The sequence below is a fragment of the Leptodactylus fuscus genome, chromosome 3 (genome assembly GCF_031893055.1).
Source record: "Leptodactylus fuscus isolate aLepFus1 chromosome 3, aLepFus1.hap2, whole genome shotgun sequence".
Lineage (NCBI taxonomy): Eukaryota > Metazoa > Chordata > Amphibia > Anura > Leptodactylidae > Leptodactylus > Leptodactylus fuscus.
In genome coordinates, this window is record NC_134267.1 from 159,473,930 (window position 1) to 159,499,091 (window position 25,162).

Here is a 25,162-nt window from a genome sequence, read left to right on the forward strand (position 1 = left end):
ATTTTTGAAGGTATATCTGATCTGGAACTACATGATGCAAGGAAACTGTGAGCTCCGTGCTCTTTATAGTGGCTTGGCACTGTTACTGCATCTCAGCTCCCTTTGATGTCACTTCTCTCCATTTTTTTTTTTTTTTTTTTTTTTTTGGGGGGGGGGGGGGGGAATAAACCCGCCTGTAGTTCATCATGCAATACTCAATATTTTTGAGCCAAGACTAGATGTAGAATTTTAAAGTAATGGTAATATAAAGGATAGTCTCTTACTACTTCTTCCTGCCTGATCCACTCCTGACTTTGGCCCAAACTGCATGACAGTCTGAGCTGGTGTTTTTCAAAATTATGCTGCAGATAAAATTCCTTATATAAATGTCAAGTCATGCCACATGAAGTGGAGAGTTGTGAACTAGTTTTAATTATGATTATTGCAAGAACTCTAATATATTAGTTGAGTAAAGCCATTTTGAACGTTGTTACCGTATATACTCGAGTATAAGCCAACCCGAATATAAGCCGAGGCCCCTAATTTTACCACAAAAAAACTGGGAAATCTTATTGACTTGAGTGAAATGCTGCAGCTACTGGAAAATTTCAAAAATTAAAATAGAGTTTTTAGGTGTAGTAGTTGCTGGGGAGGGGGTGTTTTAGTTGTCAGCCTGCCCCTTCCCTGAGCTTGAGGACTGGGGTCCCCCCCCCCCCTTAGAATTCAGCCTGGCTAAATATAGGGTATCTGCAGTGCTCCTATTAAATCCCTGCCTGACTGAATAGGAGCACTGCAGATACGCATATTCAGTGGGGTAGGGTGGGGGGTGGGGCAGTTAGACATCTTTTTTTTTTTTTTTTCCCGTTGCAAAATATTTTATAGGTATGTAGAGCGGTCGTTTTTGGACACAGGGATACCTAACATATATGTGTTTCACAGTATTAACAATATTAGTTATTAATTATGTGTTCTAGGGAAAGGGGGGTGATTTGAATTTTTAATACTTTATTTTTTTACAGGGGGTCTGATCACTAATGCAATGCATTACAATGCTATTGCATTGCAAAAATCGTCATTTCTTTTGCAGGCTGTATAGAGCAGCCTTCAAAAGAAAAGCACTGCAGGCTGGGGAGCCTTTACAGAAGCAGACATACGCGGGGTATGTGGCCACGTGACCCGGCGTGTGATGGAGTGGGGGGCGGGGTCTGCGTTCCGGGCCTGCTAGCAGAAGTACCGTAAGTGGATGCCGGGTCTGTAACTATAATTTGCCGTAATGACTCGCGTATAGGCCCAGGCGGACTTTTTCAGTTTGTACTTTTATGTGGGAACAGTGTGATTTTTGGAAATGGTAGTAACTGTCACGATGGTATGTTCCTTTTACACCAGTTCCTGTATTGCAGCATATGTGTTTTTGACAGCAACAATATGATCTGTGGTTATAGTTTTTATTTAAAAAAAAACAAACAAGAGTGAGATCTAATAGACCCCATTGTAAGTGTCTGGCATCCATTAGGATTCATTTGGCTGTCATGGCTTTGCTAGTGAGCAGAGCAACGAATGTATGACGCACTACTGGTGTATAAAATTGATGATAATCTTTCATTTTTCATTTACAGCAGCTGTTAACGAAAAACATATGTTGGATGAGAAACTAAGTTAATTTCTTAGTTGTTTTTCTTTTCTATTTTCTTATGCATTATTTTTATTTTTTATAGGATTTTCCCATTCCGCTTTTACATTTGGTATAGAAAGCCATATCAGTCAATCCAATATCAATGGTGCCCTGGTTCCACCTGCTGCTTTAATCTCTATTATTCAGAAAGGATTGCAGTATGTGGAAGCTGAAGTTAGCATTAATGAGGTAAACCTTTTTTCTTCTTGCATTGATGTAACACCAGTTGACCCTTGTTTCATGACATACATACTGTAGTTCTCTAGTCCTTTTTTCGTAATATATTCGTGCTTACATTAAAGAGGTTATCCAGAGAATAATAAACATTGTCCTGAACTAGTTTAAGATTACTAATATGTTCCCTGGTCATGTTTACCTGTGTGGTGGGCAGCTGACACGCCAACTCTCTTCAGTGAGCCTGTGGCCCAAGCAGAGGTGAGTTGGTGAAGCCACTGAGAGTCAGAGCAGCTGCTGGCGGGTAAGAATAACTACCCAGCTACACTGTAAATTGGTGGGCTCTGGGGACCAGGTTGTATGTTAGTAATAAAGCTTAACCACTTGAAATAGGTGTAAACAGTGAGTCTCAGTCAGCCATTGTGCTTTACCCATGACACACATACTGGGATTGGACAAACTGCTTTGCTTTTTGCATGTAGCCTTAGTATAGGTCATAATATAAGATTAGTGGGGGGGACCCAAACCTTGGAGTCACAAGTCAGTTACTCGAAGTGGCACAGACCAGTGACTTCTAGAGATGAGCGAACAGTGTTCTATCGAACACGTTCGATCGGATATCAGGGTGTTCGCCATGTTCGAATCGAATCGAACACCGCGTGGTAAAGTGCGCCAAAATTCGATTCCCCTCCCACCTTCCCTGGCGCCTTTTTTGCACCAATAACAGCGCAGGGGAGGTGGGACAGGAACTACGACACCGGGGGCATTGAAAAAAATTGGAAAAAGTCATTGGCTGCCGAAATCAGGTGACCTCCATTTTAGACGAATAGTGGATTTCAAATCCGGGTCATATGAGAATGTGAACTTTGTGACTATGAGACAGGGATAGCTGTACAGGCAGGGATAGCTAGGGATAACCTTTATTTAGGGGGGAATGTTATTAAAAATAACTTTTTGGGGCTCTATCGGGTGTGTAATTGTGATTTTTGTGAGATAAACTTTTTCCCATAGGGATGCATTGGCCAGCGCCGATTGGCCGAATTCCGTACTCTGGCCAATCAGCGCTGGCCAATGCATTCTATTAGCTTGATGAAGCAGAGTGTGCACAAGGGTTCAAGGGCAGCCTCGGCTCTGATGTAGCAGAGCTGAGGCTGCACAAGGGTTCAAGCGCACCCTCGGCTCTGATGTAGGAGAGCCGAGGGTGCACTTGAACCCTTGTGCACCCTCGGCTCTGCTACATCAGAGCCGAGGGTGCGCTTGAACCCTTGTGCACACTCTGCTTCATCAAGCTAATAGAATGCATTGGCCAGCGCTGATTGGCCAATGCATTCTATTAGCCCGATGAAGTAGAGCTGAATGTGTGTGCTAAGCACACACATTCAGCTCTACTTCATCGGGCTAATAGAATGCATTGGCCAGCGCTGATTGGCCAGAGTACGGAATTCGGCCAATCAGCGCTGGCTCTGCTGGAGGAGGCGGAGTCTAAGATCGCTCCACACCAGTCTCCATTCAGGTCCGACCTTAGACTCCGCCTCCTCCAGCAGAGCCAGCGCTGATTGGCCGAATTCCGTACTCTGGCCAATCAGCACTGGCTAATGCATTGTATTGGCGTGATGAAGCAGTGCTGAATGTGTGTGCTTAGCACACACATTCAGCTCTACTTCATCGGGCTAATAGAATGCATTGGCCAATCAGCGCTGGCCAATGCATTCTATTAGCGTGAACTGAGTTTGCACAGGGGTTCTAGTGCACCCTCGGCTCTGCTACATCAGATTGCTACATCTGATGTAGCAGTGCCGAGTGTGCATCAGATGTGTAGTTGAGCAAAACTGACTCAGCACTGCTAAGTCCCTGCATTCGCATAGGAATGCATTGGCCAGCCTTCGGCCAATCAGCGCTGGCTCTGCCGGAGGAGGCGGAGTCTAAGGTCGGACCTGAATGGAGACTGGTGTGGGGCGATCTTAGACTCCGCCTCCTCCAGCAGAGCCAGCGCTGATTGGTCGAGTTCCGTACTCTGGCCAATCAGCACTGGCCAATGCATTTCTATGGGGAAAAGTTAGCTTGCGAAAATCGCAAACTGACAGGGATTTCCATGAAATAAAGTGACTTTTATGCCCCCAGACATGCTTCCCCTGCTGTCCCAGTGTCATTCCAGGGTGTTGGTATCATTTCCTGGGGTGTCATAGTGGACTTGGTGACCCTCCAGACACGAATTTGGGTTTCCCCCTTAACGAGTTTATGTTCCCCATAGACTATAATGGGGTTCGAAACCCATTCGAACACTCGAACAGTGAGCGGCTGTTCGAATCGAATTTCGAACCTCGAACATTTTAGTGTTCGCTCATCTCTAGTGACTTCCCTTTCTTCCCATTGATCGGGCTGAGCTGCAGTCCCAAGCACAACCATTATGCAATGCACAGCATTTGGTGCTTGGTATTTAGTGTAGAGGCCGCAATACTCGCTTAAGCAGCTGATTAAAGTGGGTCCTGGGTGTCTAATCCCGTGCAGGTCAGCATTTTAGAGTTGCCTCAGCTCTGTATACTATACAGTGCACAATGTTGGAAGCAGCTGTCGCTCTGTGCCTGGTATAGTAGCCCAGCAGCCGATACTGCAGATCAGCTTTTGTTCAAGTCAGTTGGGGCTGATCTTCACTACTGATGCCTGTCCACTATACCAAGCATCAGAGGTCGCCCTTTCTTGCTCTGTATAGTACACCGACCAAAGGCAACGTAAAAAAAAACTGACCTGTGTGGGATGGGACCCTTCCTTGAGAACTCCATTTAAATTATGCTAATATTAAGAGACAGATCATCTAGAGGTCATCGATCGTTTCAGTCTCATCTGATACCAAAGGTACAGGGTTGAGAAGTAGCATAGGGGGTCTATCATCAAAACTATGCTGTATGAGCCCCGCATATGCCTGAATAGCCTTTAAAAAGGCTATTCAGGCACCGCTAATAGTATTTTAAACCCCCCTCCCCATTTTAAAATCATACCATAAAAACGAAAATGCAAATGATACCGTGCACGGTGGGCGGTCCTGCACTGTCCGACGTCATCTTGCTGTCACGCCTTCCTCCTCTTTCTTCTTCCAGCGACGTCTTCCTGTCCTCGCTCTTCCACGCCTTGATCTTCTGTTCTTTCGGAATGAAGAGGTTCGCGAACGAACTGCGCATGCGCAGTACGCTCACGTAGTTCTAAGGGGAACTTAGAACTACTACAAAAATGGCCCCGGAGCGTGCGCAATATGTGAACCAAACCCGCCGGAACGACAGAAGATCAAGGCGGGTAAGAGCCAGGACAGGAGGACGTCGCTGGTAGAAGAAAGGAGAGGAGGGCGTGACAGCAGATGACGTTGGAGAGTGCAGGACTGCCCAATATGCACAGGTAAGTATCATTTGTATTTTCGTTTTTAAGGTGTTTTAAAACAGGGGTGGTGTTTAAAATAAGATTAGCGGTGCCTGAATAGCCTTTTTAAAGCATAATTTTGCTGATAGAGCCCCTTTAATGCGGCGTTTTGGCCATAAAACTCTTCCATACCACTTATTGCAAATATAAAATGATTCCTATATCCATTAGCTTTTTCATGTCTGTTTTTAGCAGTATTTATGGAAGTAACGTCTGCTCCTTTTATTTCTTCAGGATGGGACACTCTTTGATGGGAGGCCAATTGAATCTCTCTCTCTGATTGATGCGGTTATGCCTGATGTTGTACAGACAAGGCAGCAAGCATATAGGGATAAACTTGCACAACAACAGGCGGCAGCAGCAGCAGCTGCCGCAGCTGCAGCCGCTGCAACAGCAAATAACCAACAGCCGTCTACAAAGAATGGTGAAAATGCAGCAAATGGGGAGGAGAATGGAGGACATACACTGGCAAGTAGGTGTATTCAGCAAATTACTCTTCTAACTGGTGCCTCAACATTGGTGCTCTGTACATGGTAGATCTATGCACTACGTAGGCGATATCTATTAGGTCAGTGGAGGCCCAACCACTGGGACACACATTGATCACCCTAGTGTCAGTCCTGTACACTTCACCTTTCTCCCCAGCTGTTAGACTGCAGTGAATAAAGGTTGAGTGAAGCTGCAGTAAACCTTGAACTGGTGCGACATAAAACAATCAGACCCCTTTTCTAGTAATTGGTGGAGTCCAAGTTGTCCCAAACAAAATATTTACACACTTGTGCCAATCCCAACTTGATATGGTTTGGGGCTGTCCTATTATAATAAGCTCCTGAACACTTAAATTCATCAATGTGCTCGAGAAAATAATACCTTAATTAAATCTTCCATTCTCACATGGGTTCCAAGTATAGTTTCTGCAGGTCCAGTGTATGTGTCGTTTTGTTTTTTGTTTTTTTTTCTGTCGTGTGCCCTTTGTAGGCATGTAACTGCTGCACCAGTACAAACCTCAGTGATGACCTGTGCACAATTAGTATGATACAGCTAAGGGCTCGTTCACATCTGCGCCCGGTCTCTGTTCTGCAGGTTTCCGTTTCCTGCACAAAACAGGGCAAGAGACTGAAACCTGCTGGCATCTTTCCAAACCCATTCATTTGAATGGGTTTGAAAAGTGTCCGGCCGTGAGTGCCAGTGAGCGTTTTATGCTCTCCGCGGCGAAACATTTTTATTTTTTTTTTAAACCGGACACAGAGTTGGACAAGCAGCACTCTATGTTCAGTTTTAAAAAAACTGTTTCGCTGTGGGGAGCTCAAAACGCTCACCGGTGCTCACGGCCGTACTCGGCACGACAGGTTTCTGTCTTCTGCATGCAGAAAACGGAAACCTGATAACGGAGTCCAGACGCTGGTGTGAACCCAGCCTTAGGGTTGTAACTGCTGCATTATAGATCTGCCGGTACCGTAGCTCTTTACAGTCAGAAGGGCGTTCCTGACAGTCAGTCAGTAACGTCCTTCTCCACAGCAGCGCCTATCGCGCTGTACAGTGTGAGCAGGGAGGAACGCCCCCTCCCTCTGCTCACAGTGCTCGTCCTTAGACGAGTATTATCAGGAGGGGAGGGGGCATTCCTCCCCGCTCACACAGTACAGCGTGATAGGTGCTGCTGTGGAGAAGGACGTTACTGACTGACTGTCAGGAATGCCCTTCTGACTGTAAAGTGCTACGGTACCGGGACCGATACCTCTTTACCTGGGAGTGCGCTGAATTCAGCACACTGTCGGCTTTCCACCAGTATATAGAACTGCCTGTGCCCAAACCCATGAAAGGTCCTCTTTAAACGCAGAATAAAGTGCAGTATGAAAAATCCAGGGAATACCTAAAATATCCTAACTGGTACTGTAATGGCATGCAGGGGTCATGAGATGTGTATTATTGTGCAGAGATTTGTCAAGGGTTGTCTCTAGTGCCTGAACCCGCCCTTGGGGAAACATGAAAGTAAAGTAGGGCAGATGGGGGATTTCCAGGGTTACACCTTAATAGGCCTAGATTTGTGTTCTATCTGCAGGTATAGGCGGTTTGTATCCCTTTTCACTCTGAAAGTCAAAAGCATATTGCTGCTGGATTCCAGGCAGTTCATTCACAAACTATTTACTTATTCCCATTGGAATGTCTAATAATATCCTAAGGTGTGGTGTAGAGAAGAAAAAAAACCTTTAGGCTGAAGCCCATGTTGCGGAAGAGCTGCTGTTGTGTTTTGTTTTGTTTTTTTTGTTGTTGTTGTTGCTGTCTCTTTTTGAGATAAAGCCAGGAATGGATTTAGTCCTAGAGAGAAGCATAAGTGTTTCCTTTTATATTTCCCATTCCTTTTCAAGCTATGCTCGGCTTTGGCTTTAAAATAAAGTGTTTGGCTTCAGCCTAAAGGGGTTTTCTGTGACTTTAGTCCTGTCATCTGTATCAGAGCAGTGGGGGCCTGGCACACCAGTCAGCTAGCTCTTACAAGAGGATGTGACGTACTGGTGAGTATTACTTCCTTCTCCATTACATGCATACGTCACACGGCTTGGAGCTAGAATACCACACACAGCAGCTATACAAAGAATCCACTGAGGAGGTGAGAGCTCTAGCTCAAGCGCTGTTGGTCGGTGGGGGTGCTGACCATCAGTCTGTTATTGATGACCTACCCTAGCAACTGTTCCCTAAAAATTCCCTTCAAGATGGCCTCTCTGCTTCCCCTAAACAAAGTGTAATGAAGTGAAGACACTAAGGGTTAGGGAAGAATTGTGATGCCAACTGTACATTATTGGGCGACCGTTACATGTATATCCCTATTTATCCAGATGGTACTGTGCATCATAGAACAGATAGTAATATAATTTTCATGATTTAAACCAGAGGTTCTCAAACTTATTTTGTCTAACGCCCACTTCGAGAATTATTTTCTAGTGCCCCCCCAAATTTGCGGCTAAATTCACTTGTTTTCGTAATATCGTTGATTTACATGACTGGCTGTGACATGATGGCGCGTGCGCTTTCATATGAGGCAGCGGGCGGGCCTAGTACTTTCGAGAATGGACTAGAAACTTCTCGCTTCGCATTCGAGCTTACCACCATCTATGGTACAGTTTGACAACTTTTGGACAGGAAATAGTTACTGTCTAGTCCCCTAGATGGCGTTACAAGAGGAAACGCGCGTTAAGCGCAAAGGAGCGGTAAAGTTTGTGTTAAAAGCAAAAAAACTATTTTAAAGCTTGATCTGCCTTCTAAGCTGCCTACAAATCTTCTTTCTTCCTGTTTGCTCGCGTCAATTAGCCCTGCCCCCAAATTAGCGTGTAGCTCCACCCACCACATAGCGTGATCCTATGGGATGACTGAAGGGCCTGTGATGTCATCAAAAGGTCCTGTAGACTGGTATTTACCTTGTACGGAGTTTCCTAAAGGACCTGGCTCCTCTGCCCACTAGCAACCTGCTCTATATAATAAAGCTTTATCCTAGTGAACAGAGAGACCAGGTCCTTTAGCCCAGTAGGATTTGGACTGCTTTATATAAGAAAGCAGCACTTATTCCACACCCCCCTCTCTATCTCACAGCAGGGAGCTAGGTGATGTGTATGTGTGGTGCAGACACAGGCTGGCTCCGTACACTCAGCCCCCACACAGCAGGGAGCTACGTCATGTGGCTCCCTCAGCAATGAGCAGGGGGCCAGGTGCTAGTGTCCATAATGAAGTGAATAAAGTAAGATAGTGGACAAACAAAGCAGTTTTGCTGAAGCATTGTATTTAGGAAAAGTCTTAAATCCACATTAACAAGCAGTATAGATAGAATCATTGTTATGATACCACCCCTTTAAATTAGCCATCGCCCCCCTAAACCGCTTCACCGCCCCCCAATCTTCTCTGTGCCCTTTACTGCCCCCCTATAGGCCTCCAGCGCCCAAAAGGGGGCGTTATCGCCCACTTTGAGAGAGACTGATTTAAACAATGGTCTGCCACCGTACAGTAGATACAGTACATGGCTTGTGCACCTGTGTGTATGTATAACATGGATCTTCTACACGTGTATGTGTGTATCCTAACTGCTGATGTGTTCATTTATTTAAGTATAAGATGCCAGAACGACATTTGTAGCTTTGCAAAGATGATATGCACCTTCAAGACTCTGATAGTACAGTGCCACCCAGTGGCTAGATAAAGAAACATTAGCAATCTGTACTGCAGTACAAGTAGGAAGTATTTTGAAATTAAAAAGTACTTGACTTGCACTTTTTATTTGCCCTGTGCAACCCTTTATGTGAGCTATGGCCTTGCTCTATTAACTAAGTGTAGTAGGGACGTAAAAGGAGCAAGGAAATCATTTCTTTTTCATAATTCTCCTGATCTATTTAGCTGCTTCCTCACCAACCACAAGTAATCTGGTTGTCTTTTGGTGGTGGTCAATTCTGGGCGCCTGCACTGTACATGAAGTTCAATTTAGTCATAATACACACATGTTCAGTCTGTCTCTAAAGTATGACTCCTCCCATTGAAAAATCTAGCACCTAACCGTGCAGTCTGTCTATACAACCGTGAAAGAATGACTCATTCTAAAGAACACTGAATTCCAACGTGGTACAGTAATAGGATGCCACTGTTTTAACAAGTCACTTTGTAGAATATCTAGTAGGGAAGACATTTCACTATCAACTGTGAGTGGCTGAGGTTGTCCAGTGCTGAGGTACATGGTAATTAAGTCACCAATGTACTGCAGAGTTCAAGACCTGCACAGTTAATAAACCCTTCCCAACACCCGCTGAACTAGTACAGCTGATGGCAACCACTCTGAAGAGGCCGCTATAGCCTCTGGAGCTAATGCCCACAATCAGCGTCCACTCTAATCATAGGCATTAGTTTCAGGTATGTGCGCCCACTCCAAGCGTAAAATTGTCCCATTGCAGGACTAACATTATTATCCTACTAATATTATAAATGTGAAAGTTTGTGTGTTTGGATGTTTGTGAGTTTGGATGTTTGTTCCTCAATCACGCTAAAACGCCTGGACGGATTTGCGTGCAATTTTCCACAAACATAGTTTTCCCTTAGGATTGAGTCGCAGGCTACTTTTGGTGCCACTAAACAACATGGCTTCCTAGCAGGAGACTCACAAAAGCAGGACTCCTAGCCCCAGCTATAGACTCACACACACTGCCTGGCATTTCCTGCCTCAACCTGCCTGCACACTCCTTACTGTCACCTCAGGAGTAGCCCTCACTCTACTCACTCACATTTACATATAGCTTTGCACTATACATACACAACACATCACATTGTAATTACATGTATCTCCTATCACTGCTATATACAGTGCCTGATACATATATACTCCTGTACACAGACTGTATATACTATATATTACATGTATCTCCTATCACTGCTATATACAGTACCTGATACATATATACTCCTGTACACAGGCTGTATAACACATCACATTGTCTGTATCACAACATACACAATCTAACACATCAAATCACATTTGCTAGCCCACCAAACTTTTTAAAGCACTTTTACAGATTCACACGTCTGTGTCCGCCCAATACTCAACTCACCGCAGACGAAGTCGCGGATAAAAGCTAGTAATATATATATGAGCCGTTCTCTTCAACACTGCTGCCTGTTGTCAATATTGAGTTTACGTCTATGCGTCACAACGCCATGTGACACTGATGCCCAGTCACAGACCTCGGTGGTCCCTGATGTGAGTCCGAAGTGCCTTTAAATCATATCTCTGCAATTCTAAAACCTAGAATAGTGCCATTGATGTTATATGAACATGTAAGTAAACTTTTTTTTTTTTTTTTTTTTTTTTTTTCTTTTTCTCCCCATAAAACTTTGTGATATACTTCATGCCTGTGTGTGGGGTTGTAAGTGACAACCCCACAAACAGGCATACGCTTGCCTGCTCATTTTATCACTGGATTTCATGGAATGGAGCCAAAATCCATTAATAAAGTATATTGACCGTGTTAATGTCACAAATGCTGCCAGAAAATCAAAAGTTGTTCTAAAGCTTAGTTGTGCTCTACGGGTTTCCGTGACCAAGCAGCTGCTTGCATGTCTTGCATCACCAAGCGTGATGACTAGTTGTGGGTGTAGCGGTGTAAAGTGCACCCATTGACTCTTGAGCAATGGACACCTTTCCATAAAAGCATGGTTTGTAGAACCTTATCTTGAAGAAAGCCTGCCCAGAGGAGTGAAAATTCTAGCAATAAAGGGGAAGCCACTCCATATTACTGCCTATGGATTTGGAATGGGAAGCTATAAAAGCTCCTGTAGGTGTAATGTCCAGGGGCCCCAATACTTCTGTCCATATAGTGTACATTTAACCTTCCTCTTGTGTTAGGGTCGTGACCGACCCGTTTTAGTTTTTAAATGCATACAAATTCTACATACATTTGTTTATTGCATTAAGACTTTTTGACTTTTCCTGAAACTTATTTTTAAACAAAATACAATAAAATAAAACTATTTTACTAAATTGTAAAATGCTCTTATTAAAATTATAACACTTGTGTTGTTGGGGTCGTTTTTGACCCAGGTTTAATATAAGAGTAAAAAAACAATAAGGGTGCATTCACACTGAGTAAACGCTAGCTTATTTTGTAGAGTAAAATTACACTTGTAAATTTTGCTATCCCATTGACTTCAATGACATTTTACAGGCGTATTTTTACAGGCGTATTTTTTACAGGCGTATTTTTACACTTGTAAAAAAATATCATTGAAGTCAATGGGATAGCAAAATTTACAAGTGTAATTTTACTCTACAAAATAAGCTAGCGTTTACTCAGTGTGAATGCACCCTAATAAGTCCCAAAACTGAACTCCTAAACACAATATAAACCAACAGCCCACAGCCAGCTCTACCTCCAACAACTTGAGTTAGGGACATGTTCAGGCATGTATGGCCAAATCAGCTTACAGTTGGTACTTTGCAGAGTATACATCTTCAGTTTACACCATGCAACAATGAGGAGAAGATTAGATGCAAGCCAAATTCTGGATTATATCTGGGATGATAATGAATCAGAGGACACACAGCAGAAAACTGATACAGATGAACAGGTTCCTGGGGAGGAAGATGATGTGGAGTATCAACCGGAAGACACAGACCATTCTGATCAGTCTGATGAGGTGCTGAAGCTGCTCCCGCTGAAAGATTCAAATCCAAAAGTGGCAAGATCAGTTGGAGCTCAGTACCTCCAGATGTACATGGCAGGGCAGACGCTGCAAATGTCATAAAAATGACCCCTGGGATCACAAGGTTTGCTGTGACAAGAGTAAGTGACATCAAGACATGTTTTGATCTGTTTATGCCATTGTCAATAAAAAAAAAAAAAAAAAATCATTATTGCTATGACAAACCTTGAAGGAAAAAAAGTCCACGGCAACATGTGGAATGACCTTCATGATGATGACCTGGATGCCTACATTGGTGTTCTTCTCCTTGCTGGAGTGTACAAATCCTGCAATGAGGCCACTGATAGTCTCTGGGACGCATCGAAAGGAGGAATGGACAACCTGGACAAGCTGACTGCCACCTACACTTGCCAGCAAGTGACTAGGAGATGGCCAATGGTTGTATTTTCAAACATCCTTGATGTGGCAGCATACAATGCATTTGTGTTGTGGACCCACATTCACCAAGGATGGAATTCAAAGAAAAAACAAACAAACAAAGGATGTTTCTTGAGGTACTAGGAAGATCCCTTGTCAAGGCGCACATTGACCAAAGGGAATGAGTGCCCCGAGACCCAGCCGCTGCAGCCTTGGTCCAACAACTCCAGAGCTCAACAAGTGCTTCGCCCACAGCAACACAAAAGAGCATCATCACCAGCATCCTCCTCAACCAGCCCTGCCTCAACATCAACCACAACAGCCACAACCCCAGTGAGACCACCTGATTCTAAAAGAAAGAGGTGTCAGGTCTGCCCTAGCAATAAGGACAGAAAGAAAAACACATCATGCTTTGCCTGCAAAAAAATACCTTTGCAAAGAACACACAAAATGTATCACTTTTTGCCACATATGCATCTAAAAACTAGTACTTGATTTCTGTTGATTTGATTTGCTTGATTGTTGTTTGTTTGTTTGACCTAGAAAAGCTACTTTTTATTATTATTGCTATTAATGTTAATATAATTTTCATCTTTTATTTGTATTAAAGTTCTATTAAAAAAAAAAAAATCTGTTTTTTTGCCCTTTTCATAAAGTAGTTAGATACGGGTCAAAACTGACCCGTAACACCATAGATGTTACTAAAGTTAATAATATAAAATATATATATGTATATTTTTTTTACATTTAAGAAATGTGTTCTAAAACCCTTCAGTAATAGTCAGATGATATAACAAACTTTTTAAAGTTTATATTATTCTCTTGAGGTTCATTTGACAATATTTTTATATTGAAAATGAAGGGTATGCTCTCAAATGAAAGGCCCAGGGGGCCACACCAAAAATATTAAAATCAATCCTTCCATGGATGAGAAACCCTAACAAGGTAACTAAGAGGTAAGAAACCAATTGGATCATAAATAACTGTTTTTAGGGTATCCTAGGGATGATTTAAGACACGGGTCAAAACCGACCCGTTAACATAAGGGAGAGTAACAGAAAGCTAACACAATACAAGGGTTAAAGCCCAGTTGATTTTAGTGGGCGCTAGTTGGTGATGGTGCAAGGTTTAGGATTTATTCATTATCTAAATTTCCTGCTTTTGTAATAGTTTTGTTCTTTACAATCCATGGCTCAATAAGCATGCGTGTTTTGTTTTTAATTCTTGCAGATAACCACACTGACATGATGGAAGTCGATGGAGATGTAGAAATCCCATCCAGCAAGGCAGTGGTTTTACGGGGTCATGAGTCTGAAGTGTTTATTTGTGCCTGGAACCCAGTTAGTGATCTGCTCGCCTCAGGGTACGTTTTTTAATATATTCCTGCGCCTTCTATCTTATTTGCACCTTAAGAAATCCTTACAACACCCCTTGCATCTAGCAGACTGTCAAAATTGTTACTTTTTCTTCTTTGAAGGGGAAGGGTTACATGACCATTTTTCTTTAAAGGCTTTTTGGACGAACTATATTAGCATAGGTTATCAGTATCCTGTCTGAATGTGTGATACCCTTGGCCCCCACTGGTTAGGGCTTCAATATATTTGGTCCTTTTAATGTTGATAATATGAAGTCCACAATATTTGTTGTATATATACAGGATAATTGTCAGAGATTGCCATAGACTCCATGATGTGTTAAGCAGAATCTTTTCATTTCCACTTAGGGTAGAATGAAGTCCTTCCCCCCCCCCTCTAAATTTTAATATCATTGAAACCTTGAATGATTCATTCATACTTTTTTCCTATAAACTTTTCTTGATAGGTCAGGAGATTCAACAGCCAGAATATGGAATCTTAGTGAAAACAGTACTAGTGGGTCAACACAACTGGTCCTCAGGCACTGTATACGAGAAGGTGGACAAGATGTTCCTAGTAACAAGGATGTAACCTCTTTAGATTGGAATGTAAGTATACTTAGATAAATGTAAAGTGTGTAGGTTTCGTGTATAGCAGGATTACTAAAGAAACATTCAGTACTCTTGATGGAATATTCCCATCTCAGCCCTTTGTGTCAGAGATTCAAGTACCTGTTCACATGGCACTGCCAGAGGTGGGTACAATTGCAGAAACACCTGAAGTGACTTTGCTGTTGCTGTATCTCCCCTGCAGTTAATATGAAGTTCACATAGCACAGTCTGCTCATCTTGTTCTGTGACTCTGGTATATCGACTTATTTTCTCAACTCTGACATAGTTTGCTTCAATTGGAGTACCTCTTGATGCTGAGAAAAAGTTATCCACAATCTACAGAACAAATGTCATGTTATGGCTCTATACATGGTTCCCAACTATTATCTGAGATAAATTTACTAATTTCAGGTTGTTTTTTTTATTAATTGCACAATCTCAGGACCAGTCTGCACCAAATTTGCCATAGGGAGCAGAAAGCAGATCTTAAACATTCAGAAGCGCCTGATTTATCTAAGACCTACGGTTCTCGATAGTCACAAAAAAATACAGCACCACTGACTTCCACCTCAAGGACCTTTTTCCATATCAGATCACATGGCTGGTATTATCCAGTAGAAGACGACATTCCCTTCATTTTTAGCCTCCCTAATAGATACCATTTTTGGAGGATTGCAGCTCTCTCACTGTTGTTCTGTTCTCAGCCATCATACTGCAAGGTTGTGGCCATAACGTAGCCTCAGACATGGCCTATATAACATCAGTAGTAATTTGACCTTCATCTGTTGTGGTCTCAATGATTGGATGCTCTTTATTTTTTTACCTGGAAGTCGTACTTTTTACTACATAATCCTACATGGAAAGATACAGCAGAACAGTTGACCTATACTGACCAGCCAATTCATTTTCAACGGGCTCCCAGTAATTTTTGTTTTAGGCCAGATTTCCATATCAATCTAGCAATATATTCACAAAAGCACATAATGACACCACTGGCATCCACATCAAGGACCTTCCTCCAGATTGCATCGACTGCTTCTGTTGACCTATAGCAGCTCACAGGCCCTTCATTCTTGACCTCACTAACATGCACATAGTTTTAGAGCCGGTTTACATAACAACCCAAGATCCTCCATACCTGGCCTCTCTGACGTGCACACAGTTATAGGGATTTTTATATAGATAAAGATATGTTGAAAGAAGAAAATAACTTATTTTGTTTAATAAAGTTTTATATGAAACATATTTTTAAAGCATTTTTGGTGAGGGTTTTAATTTTTTTTAAAAAAAATTCCTGAACTTCCTGCATCTCTGACGCTGTCCGCAAGGCCCTATTGGTATACTGACACTTTGTTTTCTGTTGAAGATTTCTTTGCAGCAGCTCCATCAGGGGGAGTTATGGTGGCTTTCAGTTTTTTAAGCGATGAAACGGAACGTCACCAGATTATCAGAAAGTGTCCCTGGGGCGGTTTTTATTTTATTTTATTATTTTTTTTTTGCAAATTTAGAAGTTAGGTTAGGAGGTTTAGTTGAGGGGTCAACTTATATTTTGTTCCCAGAAATCCCTTTAAGCTTGTTCACAAACAAATGAAATAGGCCTGTGCAAAGTCTGTTAACTTTCTGAGCGCTAATTAGATTCAAGGAATGGCTGCAGCAGCAGCAGGTGTTATGTAGTGTAGTTGTGTCCATCTATTCACTGCCAGAGGTATACAAGTGCAGAAAATGAAATTGTTACTTGTTACTTTTTATAAAACTGAGATTTTCTGTCTGGATAATTGATTTAGTTCTATGAATTTGCAATGATTTGATTTATTCTTTTTCACTTAGAGTGAAGGAACACTTCTAGCCACCGGGTCTTATGATGGTTTTGCCAGAATATGGACAAAAGATGGTAAGTTCTGCATTTTTATACTGTGTATTTAGACCAAGTTAAATCAGGATGTTAAACCTACCTAACATCCCGTTATACAAATTTAGCAATCAAATCAATAGTACAGTTTGTGTACATGAGGCGCAATACCGTGGCTGGCCATTATGAGTTGTATTTTGCATTTTTAGCGGTGCTTGGGCTTCAGTTTTAATTTTCGATTGTCTCAATGCTGGTAGGTGGAGACTAGATGCCATGATATCTTCCATACACTGTACGCACAAAGAATAGGAGAATCTGCTCCTTTAACTCTGTTTTTCTTTCACTTGAACACAGCAACAGATCATATAGGACATTATAGAGAAACATTGTCCTGTATTAATCTGACTAAAGCGTGTCTTGTAAGATACAGAGCTCGCTGCTATCTACAGCAGTCTATCCTAGTATTTCCCTGCTGACTCCTCCCCCTCTCTTTTCCATTGACTTCTGCTGTGAGCTGTAATAAGACACCTCTCTGACCCTCCATCTGTCTTGATTTGGCAGAAATTTCAGATTTAAGGACAGTTTAGCAGGGGAAGAATGGAGAGCCAGGAAGAGAGCCAGATTTGTAGGAGGAATGGGTTGTTTATAAGATATCGTACATCATTTGTTATATTTACTTTTACTCTATGCAGAGTTTGCTGACAAATAAATTTAACAGGTCCTTGAGATGACCTCAAGAAGCTAGAAATCAGGTTTCCTTTTTCCAGTTCTCTATTATGGACTTGCCCAATATATTCTTTGTTTTAACTTTTAGGAAACCTTGCAAGCACCTTGGGGCAACATAAAGGACCCATATTTGCATTGAAATGGAACAAGAAAGGAAATTTTATTTTAAGTGCAGGAGTTGATAAAGTAAGTGTTTCCATAATGCTAAGTAGTGGTGGTCGCTTTCAATTTTGGTAACTTAACGCTGTTATTTGTCTATGAAATTTCTATAAAATATGTATTAGGGACGTAAGTAAAGAGGTTAAACAAGATATTTGTGGTAAAAGGGAATAAACTTTGAATATTCTTATGATTACATTGTATAAGCAAAAATGATCCAGATAGTGTCATGGAAAAAGCATGGCCTCCTTTATCCTGCAGCAAAACTACCCACAGCCAGTTCCTGGGCTTTTCAGTAATTCACATGCTGCATTTTTAAAACCTACAACACTTTTCCCTGCGTGTTCCCCCCCCCCCCCCCCCTTTCCCCCCTGCAGTGTGTGGATGGGATTTATGCAACTCGCACCCATTACACTGCTGCTGTAATCCACAGTGAGATAGGCACTGGTGGTTTTACAGTAGCAAATTTTCTACAATGTGTCCCTGGCCTTAAATGGCCTCTGTGCTTGTTTGAAAGCACACCTATAGTGTGTGTGTGTGTGTGTGTGTGTCTATATTTCTCTATATTATAAAAATGAGTCTGTCTGTCTGTTCTCTATTGTAAACCAAATGACTGCAACGATCTTCACCAAATTTGGTACAGATACTTCAGGTACCACAAGGCCTCCCCCCCCCCTTAGCCAATACAAACCTGCAAGTCTTTCACTCACATTCCAACTGCAATACACACGGTCACTCCACATCTGCAATCCATCACTGATATTCAAGCTGAGATACACTCATCAGTGGATTAGATACACAGGTCAGCACACAGTATCATACGCCACAGGATTAGATACGCATGTCTGCACACAGTTCCACACACTGAAAGATTAGATACATGCGTCTGCACACAGTTCCACACGCCGGAGGATTAGATACGCATGTCTACACACAGTACCACACGACCGAGGATTAGAATTACGTGTCTACACACAGTACCACATGGGGGAGGATTAGATGCGCGTGTCTGCACACAGTTCCACATGGGGGTGGATTAGATATGCGCGTCTGCACACAGATCCACACGCCAGAGGATTATATACGCATGTCTGAACACAGTGCCACATGTCGTAGGATTAGATACGTGCAACTGCACACAGTTCCACACACCGGAGGATTAGATACGCACGTCTGCACACAGTACCACACGCCAGGGGATTGAATACATGCATCTTCACACAATACCACACAGCGGAGGATTAGATATGCGCATCTGCACACAGTTCTACACGCCGTAGGATTAGATATTTGCCTCTTCACACAATACCACACAGGAGAGGATTAGATACGTGCGTCTGCACACAGTACCGCATGACCGAGGATTACCGTAGATATTCGCGTCTACTTACAGTTCTACATGCTGAATGATTAGATACGCGTGTCTGCACATAGTACCACACAGGATTGGATTAGATACGCACATCTGCACAGTTCAACACGCCGGAGGATTAGATACCCATGTCTTCACATAGTACCACCGCCAGAGAATTAGATACGCGCGTCTATACACCGTGCCACACGCCGGGGGATTGAATACATGCGTCTGCACACAGTACCACACACCAGAGGATTAGATACACGCCACTGCACACAGTACCACATGGGTGAGGATTAGATACATGCCTCTGCACACAGTACCACATGCCAGAGAATTAGATACGCGTCTCAGCTCAATACCACACGGGGGAGGATTAGATACACGCATCTGCACACAGTTCTACACGCCAGAGGATTAGATGCATGCGTCTTCACACAATACCACACACCGGAGGATTAGATACACACCACTTCACACAATACCACACACCGGAGGATTAGATATGTGCCTCTGCACACAGTACCACATGCCGGAGGATTAGATACGCGCCACTGCACACAATACCACATAGGTGAGGATTAGATATCTGCGTCTGCACACAGTACCACATGGGGCAGGATTAGATACATGCCTCTGCACACAATACCAAACGCCAGAGAATTACATACGCATCTCAGCACACAGTACCACACGCCAGAGGATTAGATACGCGTGTCTGCACACAGTACCACATGCCGTAAGATTAGATACGCACATCTGCACACAGTTTCACTTGCCGGAGGATTAGATACGCATCTCTTCACACAATTTCACACGGGGGAGGATTAGATACGCACATCTGCACACAGTACCACACGCCGGACGATTAGATATGCACATCTGCACACAGTACCACACCAACAAGGATTAGATACTTGCGTCTAAACACAGTACTAGACGGGGAAGGATTAGATACAGCTTTACTCCAGGTATGAATAACAACTGATCACAGGTTTTTCACTGATATCCAAAATGAGATACACATAATCACATGACTCTTATGGACATACACACAAACATACAAAATACACCATATATACATAGATAGATATATAGATAGATGTATTATATTAGTACAGGTAGCTTTAGGAAACTTTGTAAAAAGTAACTTGTCGTTAAGAAACAGCCGCCTCCCCTCCTCTTCCATAGACTTCTGTGTGAAACAGACACAGAGAAAGAAACAGCCTAACCTCAGAGTGAAGATGAGGAGAGCAGCCTGATTTTATTTTGCTCCTATAACCGTAACACAGAAGATGGCACTGATGTGAATGAATATAGCTTTACTTTACTTATATGCATCTTATCTGTATATAAGCTGTCAAATGTTCAAAGATACAATGGCATCTAGAAGTAAATGACTTATTAGTGAGGTCATGTATACACTTGTGACTACTATTACTATTTACCCGTTCTTATGTTCTTTTCAGACAACAATAATTTGGGATGCACACACAGGAGAAGCAAAACAGCAGTTTCCTTTCCATTCTGGTAAATATTCTGAACGTGTGCCAGTCAGCTCTTATAGCCAGGGGAAAGGGGTCTGTGAGCAGAAATGTACAATTACACAATGTCCTTTGAAATTACTTTTTGTAGCCTGGTTAGACCCTTGCCTTCACAAATGCCAAGGGACAGTGATACTTTTGTTGTGCTAGTGCAGGGATGGCAGTGTGTGAAATACTGTTATGCCTTGTACACTGTCTTTTTTTTCCTTTAGAGCTTTATTCAATCTTCTATGGAATTATTGAAGATGACATTTTGTACATATTGTCACAGCTTGGCCTTCTTAATGTAAAATTGTGTCCATCTGGTTCTGTTGAAGATGATTTAATGCAGAAGTTCTCAAAGTTATTTTGTCTACCGCACACTTCGAGAATTAATTATTTTCTATCTCACAGCAGGGAGCTAGGTGATGTGTATGTGATGTGTATGTGTGGTGCAGACACAGGCTGGCTCCATACACTCAGCCCCCCCCCCTCCCCCCACACAGCAGGGAGCTACGTCATGTGGCTCCCTCAGCAATGAGCAGGGGGCCAGGTGCCAGTGTCCATAATGAAGTGAATAAAGTAAGATAGTGGACAAACAAAGCAGTTTTGCTGAAGCATTGTATTTAGGAAAAGTCTTACATTCACATTAACAAGCAGTATAGATAGGATCCTTGTTATGATACCACCCCTTTAAATTAGCCATCGCCCCCCTAAACCGCTTCAACGCCCCCCAATCTTCTCTGTGCCCTTTACTGCCCCCCTATAGGCCTCCAGCGCCCACAAGGGGGCGTTATCGCCCACTTTGAGAGAGACTGATTTAATGGAAATGTTGCTGTACTTCTATAATGTACAATTATTGATGGAGATTGTTAGAAAGTGTTGTTTTGTGTTACAGCACCAGCATTGGATGTGGATTGGCAAAGTAACAATACATTTGCATCGTGTAGTACGGACATGTGTATCCATGTCTGCAAATTGGGGCAAGACAGGCCAATAAAAACATTCCAGGGACATACGGTAAGTTTTACTTTATGGCAGCCATTTACTTTTTCATGGCCCTGTAACTGCTGATAATTCCTGACTGGATGTGGCTTTACTTTTGTATCATGATTTCCATTGAAGGAAATCTCACAATTCGTTCTAGATCCATCACCTGATGGGCACCACACATCCTGACTTACATGCTCTGCTGAGGAGTCTATTATTCTGACTAGCATACAGCACCATTTTAATTTTTTTTCCCCATCAAGTTTGACAGAATCTGCAATGGAAGCTCTAACTCCCAAATTTAACAATGCAGTGATTGTCCTATTATTGATTAGTGCACGCAAAGATCTTTAGGTGGATGAATTTAAAGGGCCTGCACCAAACCAATAATACTTTTGTCCTCCATATTTTATCTTGTGCATTCCTTTGTACAGTTGACCATTCATTTAATTGGCAGGCATGTAATGCTACACTACAGCATAGCCAGACAAGAAATCCTACTAAATATTAGTAGTAAATACATGTTATTGGTTAGTCATTTCTATACAGTCATGACTTTGCTTATTTATTTTCTAGAATGAAGTGAATGCAATAAAGTGGGATCCCACTGGTAACCTTCTGGCGTCTTGTTCTGACGACATGACTTTAAAGGTATGTTTGCAGGCGCATGCTTTTCTTATTCTGAGTAACCGAATGCTTCTACCGTATTTTTCGGACTATAAGACGCACCTAGGTTTTAGAGGAGGAAAATAGGAACAAAAATTTTAAAGTGTAAAATATTTAATATATGGGAGTTGTAGTGTTGCAACAGCTGCAAAGCCACATTAAATGGTGTATGCGGATGCATAGAGCGGGTTTTTTTTAGTTATACCATTTTGGGAAATGTCTATTGCTTAGATCGTCTTTTATTTAAATCGGAGGTGAAAAAAAAAAGTTGGTTTGGCACTTTTGCTTTTGACGTTCACTGTACAGGAAAAATATTAGTACACTGGGTATTTTAAAAGACAGGGATACCTAATGTGTATGTGTTTCACAGTAATTTTCTACTTTTATATGTATTCTAGGGAAGGGGGTGATTTAGAAGTTTTATTTTAATTTTTTATCTTTTTTTTTAACTATTTTATTGACAAGACAATCAATTGATTTCATTTGATTGCAAGTCCCATAGACTGCAATACAAGTGTATTGCCATCTATGAGACATTGTGTACATTAGTATTACAGATGGTCATAGACCAGCCGCAATAGTAATATTGCTGTGACAGGCCTGGGAGCCTTCAGCAGGCTCCCGGCTGTTCTAGGAATAGGTCTGCTCCTGTGACCTCGCTGCGAAGTAGTCGGCCTGCAACTTTAAAGGTATGGGGAGATTTTTTTTTTTTTTTTTGAGGGGGGGAGGGGCGACGACCTTTAATACTAATGCCCACGATCAGAGAAAACTCTGACGTGAGCATTAGCTCCAGCGTCTCCGCTGTACGTTACAGCAGAGGCCCGGTTGCTATGGTGACTGCTCTGCATTAGAGCGGCTGCCATTAGCTTTACAGACCCGGCATCTGCTGTAATTGAACCGTGGACGCCTTGGGCCTGCTGCATCACCACACTCCTGCCACTGCAGGAAACCAGCGGCGGCAGGAGCGTGGCGATGCTGCACTTCCACTCCTCCACCCCCCTTATAGTCCCGAAAAATACGGTATTCCTGTCAATGTCCTTTCAGACAACTAAATCATTTGTATCATATAACAAAGTGTTTCTTGTGATATTGTATCGTAATGCATGGACATTCCCATTTAGGCAAACTGTATATTGCTCAGTTTTATGTAACTAGAACTATATTTTTTGTTTTGCGTTCTTAGATCTGGAGTATGAAGCAAGACAGTTGTGTTCATGACTTACAAGCACACAACAAAGAGATCTACACCATCAAATGGAGCCCTACTGGGCCAGGAACAAACAACCCAAATGCTAATCTAATGCTGGCAAGGTAAATGATATTGCTGTATATCTATGGGTTTCTATTAATAAAAAAAAATATATCTCTATCTCACTGTAACCATCTAATGTCTATTACTTTCTGCAGTGCATCATTTGATTCTACAGTTAGGTTGTGGGATGTAGACAGAGGGATCTGCATTCATACCCTGACTAAACATCAGGAACCCGTGTACAGTGTAGCCTTTAGTCCGGATGGCCGGTACCTGGCCAGTGGTTCCTTTGACAAATGTGTACACATCTGGAACACACAGGTAGGTCTCTGTATATATTTATCTCCAATTTATATAGTCTCATAACTACTTTTTTGTTGGGGGGATGTCTTGAACTTGTAATTAGTTTTTCCTTTTTCCTTTATCTTAAATACAAGTAGTACTATCAGGTATGGTGCTGTTAATTTCCTTTATATACATTGTTTGGGGATCAAACCACTGAGACTCTTGTTGATCATGTCTGAATAACATGGTAGTGCATGCACAGCCACCAGTCCATTACCTTTCATCAGAATAGCGAAAGTCAGGTACATTGTACTAGGATTCTTATTTGAAGTGACTGTAATAGTGCATACATGTTCGTTCTACTCCTGTCAGTAAATTTACAGACCCATTTCTGATCAGTGGAGTTATCAGCAATCGGGCCACCAGCAATAAAACTTGTGTCCTTTACAAAATAACATTCTAGCTGCCTGTAGTCAACATCAGGGAATGTTTAGGAGATTTAAAGGGATCCTATCTTTCAAACACATTTTTTTTCTGAGCAACAAGTCGGAATAGCCTTAAAGTCTATTCTTCTCCTACCTTTCATTGCCTTCTCCGCGCCACCGTTCCGTAGGAATCCCGGTTTTTTAACGGTATGCAAATGAGTTCTCTTGCAGCACTGGGGCGTCCCCAAGGCTGCGAGAGAACTCTCTCCAGCGCCGCCTCCATCTTCGTCAGCAATGTCCTCTTCATCCTCTTCTTCTGGTGCAGGTTTCAGACTTCTAGGCCTCGGGCAGAGCAGACTGCATATGCTTCTTCCATCGATTTAGTTTGTTGAAACCCAGCTTTCCTGTTCCTTCTTTCCCACATGCGTTAGGAGAGAGTCCACACCATCACACACATTAAAATGTTGACTGTTGTGCTAAAATCAAACTCCTAACTTTAATGTATTCAGGCAAAGTATTCGACCTCCTGCACACCACTATGTGCAGTGTACAGTTCAGTAAAGACTGATTGATATCCATGTATCATTAGCGGTTTTCACTGATCAACACATTAAAAATTGACAGAGCCATAAATACGATAGGTATAGGACCTGCTGCATATTTGGCGACTCTTCACTTTGGCCTGGATAATTAGCCGCAAAAACTACAGCGCTGTGTCCGGGCTTACTGAAATGTATGTATTTATCCACAGTTGCAGATAAAGTACTTTTGTGAGCATGAGGCCTTAATAACAGCAGACGCTACAATGATCTGCCCTATAATCTGCATATGTGTAACGTCTGTGACCAGCTTAAGTCATATAAAGCAACGAAAGAGGGAACAATTGAAATGTTAGGTCTATTTGTAGTATTTTGGTTAAAAAAAATGTTTTCTTGTTTGTCTCATTCAGACGGGTGCATTAGTTCACAGCTATCGGGGAACAGGGGGTATATTTGAAGTATGTTGGAACGCAGCAGGAGACAAAGTTGGGGCAAGTGCATCAGATGGTTCAGTAAGTATTAGTGTATCTTTACTACTTTTTTTTTTTTTCTTTTTCTGTGTGATTTGTCTGATATTGTGAATGAGGCTCTCATAAGTATTGTTGCTG

At 42.3% G+C, this 25,162-nt stretch overlaps 1 protein-coding gene across 4 annotated transcripts in view; it reads left to right on the plus strand.

Moving 5' to 3' along the window:
- TBL1XR1 (TBL1X/Y related 1) overlaps window positions 1-25,162 on the plus strand; it is a 121,298-nt gene that overhangs the window by 91,646 nt on the left and 4,490 nt on the right. For all 4 annotated transcript variants that reach the window (XM_075268648.1, XM_075268646.1, XM_075268647.1 and 1 more), the window contains 12 exons: window positions 1,695-1,840; window positions 5,468-5,705; window positions 14,048-14,180; window positions 14,639-14,780; window positions 16,611-16,674; window positions 17,447-17,544; window positions 20,344-20,404; window positions 21,296-21,417; window positions 21,964-22,038; window positions 23,237-23,364; window positions 23,461-23,626; window positions 24,965-25,066. In XM_075268648.1, the coding sequence (XP_075124749.1) occupies window positions 1,695-1,840; window positions 5,468-5,705; window positions 14,048-14,180; window positions 14,639-14,780; window positions 16,611-16,674; window positions 17,447-17,544; window positions 20,344-20,404; window positions 21,296-21,417; window positions 21,964-22,038; window positions 23,237-23,364; window positions 23,461-23,626; window positions 24,965-25,066 (1,475 nt within the window). The remainder of the gene's footprint in view (window positions 1-1,694; window positions 1,841-5,467; window positions 5,706-14,047; window positions 14,181-14,638; window positions 14,781-16,610; window positions 16,675-17,446; window positions 17,545-20,343; window positions 20,405-21,295; window positions 21,418-21,963; window positions 22,039-23,236; window positions 23,365-23,460; window positions 23,627-24,964; window positions 25,067-25,162) is intronic.